The sequence below is a fragment of the Morone saxatilis genome, unplaced genomic scaffold, assembly GCF_004916995.1.
Source record: "Morone saxatilis isolate NCDOM2014 unplaced genomic scaffold, NCSU_SB_2.0 Contig16, whole genome shotgun sequence".
NCBI classification, from domain to species: Eukaryota; Metazoa; Chordata; class Actinopteri; family Moronidae; genus Morone; species Morone saxatilis.
In genome coordinates, this window is record NW_023339718.1 from 17,728,215 (window position 1) to 17,733,398 (window position 5,184).

Here is a 5,184-nt window from a genome sequence, read left to right on the forward strand (position 1 = left end):
TTCCTGAACTGTACGATAGACTGACATTTAAACAAATACTTAAACCAGGGGAAGCCCCAGATGTTACCATTGTGTGCTGTGGCATATAATTGGGGTTTGAGGAGAGTGGCGGTAATGGGAGTGGGAGTCAGGGGTGGCACTCTTGCTAGAAAAAGGTAGATGACACGAGTGAGGGAAAAGGGAGAAAAAATGTGGTTGCACGCCTTAAATTGCCGGGAGTAAAACCACCTTGTAATGTAACAATTTTCCTTTAACATCTCAGACTAACAGCAGCTCCGGCCCATTCCTTCATCCAATTATCTTGCAGGTTCAGCCCTCAGTATTGAGAGTGTTGGTTACCAGGGGGAAACCACCAGGTGCTTTGGTTGCCCTACAAAACACACAAACCAAACCCCCCTCAAAGTTGAATATTCTTCTGTTTGTTTCACTGCAGTAATTTTTTTTCCTTATTCTGTATTTCCAGAGTTAAAAGAGTAGATGTACTGATGCAGGTGGGCAGAGAGAAAACGAGAGAGAGAGAGAGAGAGAGAGAGAGAGAGAGAGCGAGAGAGAGGGGAATATTAAACCTGTGTGAGACAAATGAAGCAGAAGGGAGCTGTGTGGAGGCGTGGGTCAGAAATGAAGCTTGCAGAACATGAAAATTATAGTTTCTAGCACGGCTAATGAGAAAGTTGAGTGCATGAAGCCTTATGTTAACTTGATCTTAAAAAAAGGAGAGCAGAACTGACCCCATACTGTGGGATACTGTGTTTAAATGCATACAAAGTATATTTCTGTAGCCCATCGATTTGCAAGATGTTACTTTAACTATTGACAGGTGAAGACTTCTTTAAAATCTAATTCAGCCTGTCTGAATGATGTTACTGAAGCCGAAACCTCTGGAAATGGCTTGTTAAGGAATGGATTTATTTTTACAACTTTAATTTACAGCGTTATGGACCACTGGAAGCCTGTAAAAATGTCAAACTCTGTTGCTAAGAGCTCCAGGCAATTTTCACACTTGCAGAAGATGAACTGCACCCTCTGTCAGAGATTAACAACCACAAAACAATTTTACATTGATTAACCCGTAAAAAGACAGCTAATTGTTATCGACTTGTGGACTAAAATGAGGCTGTATAGGGTTTAGGTGCAAATAATGACTCGATATACATCTTCAGTTTTGTTTGTTTAAGTTTTCACAGAGTATATGGCAACAGTCAAAGCACTGTGTTGTACACGTGTACTTAATAAGGCACTTTTGTTTGTACATTTGTTTCGGGCTATATGAGAGCTAAAATATGTAGACACAATATTGATATAGTGTCTTATGCTTTACAGGACCAGATAATAAAGCTACTTGGTGAAAAAACATTTTCTTTCATTTATGATCAAAAATAAGAATCCTTCCCCAGAGGTACATTAAAATTTAAAAATTGCATAAGCTCTCTCTGAGTATAAATCAATATCAGCAGCCTCTCTTCTCTTCAAAGAGGCAAAGGACTCTCCTCTTCAATGTGTATTGGTAATTAATGGAATTTGCAATTTTATATGTAGTGCTCTGCAAAGATATGTGCACGCATGATCTATTTCCAGGGAAAAAGACTGAAAACTCCTTGAAGCTCAGCTGCATTGGACTCCCCAGACTTTGTCATGATCAGTGCAGTCCCCCTGGAGGGGAATGTGACTTTGAATTAATGAGTCATTCACTGAACAACAGTCTGGGCCGATCTGAAATAGCGTTAGAGGGACAAAGAAGTTCAAATATTTGTAGGTCTTTTACAAGATGGCAGGTTCAATTTGAGTACCTTCCCCCAGGGGAAACTGATCTGATGAGCGAAAGAGGTAAAAAAAGACCCTCTTACACGCTGAGACAGATTGTCTAAAGAGCCGTATGAACGTTATGCAGGTGGGGGGCTGAACCTTATCTGTCATTTCTTAATAAAATAGGACCCTGCCTGCTGTTATTAATATTTTCTTTTTCCCCTCCCATTGTCAGAAACTGTAACACCCTCCTTCCAATACCTTGTACTTACAATAAGTATTGTTTTGGCAACTTGGGTGCAACTGAAACAAGTTGTACTGAATATCATGACCTTAGTGAACTTGTCAGCAAACTATTACTTATTTTACTCTTCTGGTAGATATTCACTTTGAGTCTGTCCACCTCTAGTATTCACTCTCTTTTAGTTCTGTTTTAGTCAACTCCTGAGGGAAATATCTGACTAGTGGCTAAATGCTAATTATGTTCACCAAGTTGCTGTGTCTGTCTGCCGTTTGGTGCTGAGCAGGTAGTTGACAGTGGGGGTTTTAGAGCTTTTGTGCTGACAACAGCTGCCTGCTGTGGCTGAAAATGAGGATATAAGAGCAGTGAGAGTGAACCAAATTCTGGACTGGACAGCTAAATAATGAGCGGAAACTCTGCAAGGTTTGGATGACAATTCTCTGTAGGTTCGTCACTACAAGCATATATATTCTTATTATAAAAATATGTATTATAGCTACCATAGCTATTAATATCTAAAAGAGAGGGTGGGTGGAACCCAACTTAAACTGTATTATTTTAGGGTAAAATAACTTAGACTATAGCCACCAATGTACACATTAGAATTAGACTAAATAACGTTCAAACTGCCACTTAATTTTTGAATAAATAATTGTTCTGTTCCTGTTACTGTCACTGAATGTATGAATTCTCCACAGATGGCTGCTGATGGACTTATTTTATTATTTTTGCCTTGCACCTGGATTCCAAATGAATGAAGGAAAAAAGAATAGAAAATATAGAAATTTGGTATGAAAATACATTTTAAAAAATCCCTCCCCTCAGTAAGAAGCAATATACATGCAATTATTTGCTCCTTTCCCCTCTAATAATTTCTATACAGTCTCTAACTTATGACTCAAGTACCTGAGGTCCCAGACCACGATGCATCAAGGACAGCTCGCTACTTTGCATTTGCCGCAGGAAGTAAGAGGCTGGTACCACCTGTAATGTTTCACACGCCTCCATGTAGCACGTCTGCCCCGTCGGGTCATATGCCTCCTCCTTATCTGCAATATGAACAAAGACACTAGCTGTAGTGTCTGTATGAATTGTTCGCTATCAATACCTCTTTGAAAAAGGAGAGATGTGGCACTTTCCCCCGGAGGAGGACCTTTTGAGTGTGATATTGAAAAGTCCCTCATGGCTGATTTCGCCCTGTCAGGGGAGCTCATTCATACCAGATGGTTTTCACTTCTGGTGAAAAGGAAGCCTGACACAAAGACTGAGATGAAATCATTAAGATGCAGAACAGGGCTCCACATGTGTGGGCAGGCGCATGTAGGAGTTTTCTAGTTTGTTTTTTTTTGTTTTTTCTTCTCTGAAATCATTTAGAGATTGAGTAGATGGAAAGGCAGCAGGGAAAGGTTGGACAGAGAGGGAGACAGGAGGGCTTTGCTTTATCACTAAAGTAAGTATAAAATATTATTTCATACAGAAAATACCAGTTTGAAATGGTTAATGGTTAACGATTTCCCCACTTTTTTATAGGAGGGAAGATTGCGGCCTTTGTCATAATTAACTTTCCCCCCTTATCTTTCTTTTTCTATCCATAATCAACTTTATCTATACTCACCAAGCTCCAAATCTGTGTCGTAGTCCTCATCAGAGACCACACACTCCTCTCCTCCCAGCTCCTCCTCTTCTTTTTCCTCCTCCTCCTCCTTCTCTTCCTCTTTACCCTCTCTTTCACCTCCGTCTACCATGTTTCCGTCAGGGCTTGAGCGTTGGTCCTTTGGCCCACGCACGTCGACCTCTGTCTGGCTCACTCTTCGCTGGGCGGAGAATGACAAAATAACACATCGTGACTCCTCAAAGCCAGCAGTTGTTGGCAGCCTGACTGAGAAGATTTGATGGATTTTCTGCCAGGAGAATAAAAAACTGATCCCTACACTTTGAACAACTGAGTCTGTCAATGTGGATGGACCATTTTAACTTGTCTCTTTAAGCTTGTATCCTTCTGTCCTTATTGTCTTTATAACAACTTCCCTTCCCTCCTACTCCGTAATCTCTTGAACCAGAGGCTGTTATAGCTGTCTTTCATCCCCTTTATTTCTAGGCCTATGGCATATCCACTGCATGTCTCAGTAAGCTAAGCCATATATTGTTATTTTCAGGACTAAACCGTCTACTCAGAAATACCATTATTTGGCATGCGAATGGTTCTGTGCATGTTCTAGGGTACTTTACTCATACTGTATTTATTAAACTATGGTGCATGGAGCCCTGTGATTAGACTACATAAAAGTGTAATTGAAACAGGCTTTCAGGGTGAGACTCTGAGTCCCCTCTCTTAAATTAATTCCTGCGAGTACACAGGTCAAAAGATCGATCCATAAAAAGGAAATAGCAGGTCTGCGGCCTGTTTTTTTGAGCCTGTATTTCCTTGCCCTGGGCAAGGAAAGTGCTCAGACGTAGCAAGAGATGGAGTTGTGTGGTTAAAACGTCCATTTCTAAAGCCTAATATACTCTTGCAAGTCTATAACATGCTTTAAATTCTCACGAAAAATCCTTCCCCTGTGTCTTATTTAAAGTCAGGCTTCTGAACAGAATCCTTAAGTCTCCACTTGCCTACCTGGTTGTTCACACTTCCCTTGTTCAATAGTTTGCAGACTTGGCTGGATGGTCAGCTTCCTACCTCCCCCAGCTGCAGCCTCTCACTTTCTGTTTCTGCGTCATCGTCTTCCAGCACAGAAGGCAGCAGTGTCTCCCTGGCCAACTTCTTCCCATGAACCATGACTTCGACACTGAGTAATGGAGATACTGATACTGAGAAAGATATATTTTGCAACCTTTATGCAAAAATAACTTCTGACTTTTGCTTTATTCCAAGTTTGTTTTTAAACTCACTGTGATGTTAAAGTATTTGTGCTGTAAGTGAAATCACTGCATTGCACCTGACCAGCAGGTTGTGCAGCTATGTGTTCATGCAACCTATCTTGCTCAAAGGAGGGTCAAACTCTTTGGGCTAATTAGAAAGGCCACAGCTTCTCTACATGACAGCCAGTCACCAATCAGAGTACTTGTGTAAAGTTTGGATGACTTGTTTTGTTGACACGTTACCATGGCGCTGAGAGGCATCTTTGTGTTCTCTGTGTTTGTTGAGTGCCAACGCTCTGAGCCATAACAACCAGCACTTACAGTGGCAGGATGAGAAGGGG

The 5,184-nt window shown here is 41.0% G+C and overlaps 1 protein-coding gene across 1 annotated transcript in view; it reads right to left on the minus strand.

The window, feature by feature from the left end:
• lrrc74b (leucine rich repeat containing 74B) overlaps positions 1–4,904 on the minus strand; it is a gene marked incomplete in the record, with an annotated part of 13,114 nt that extends 8,210 nt beyond the window's left edge. Inside the window, 3 exon segments of the mRNA XM_035658013.1 lie at positions 2,891–3,033; positions 3,600–3,798; positions 4,662–4,904. Of these exon segments, the coding sequence (XP_035513906.1) occupies positions 2,891–3,033; positions 3,600–3,798; positions 4,662–4,760 (441 nt within the window).
• Positions 4,905–5,184: the final 280 nt, after the last annotated feature.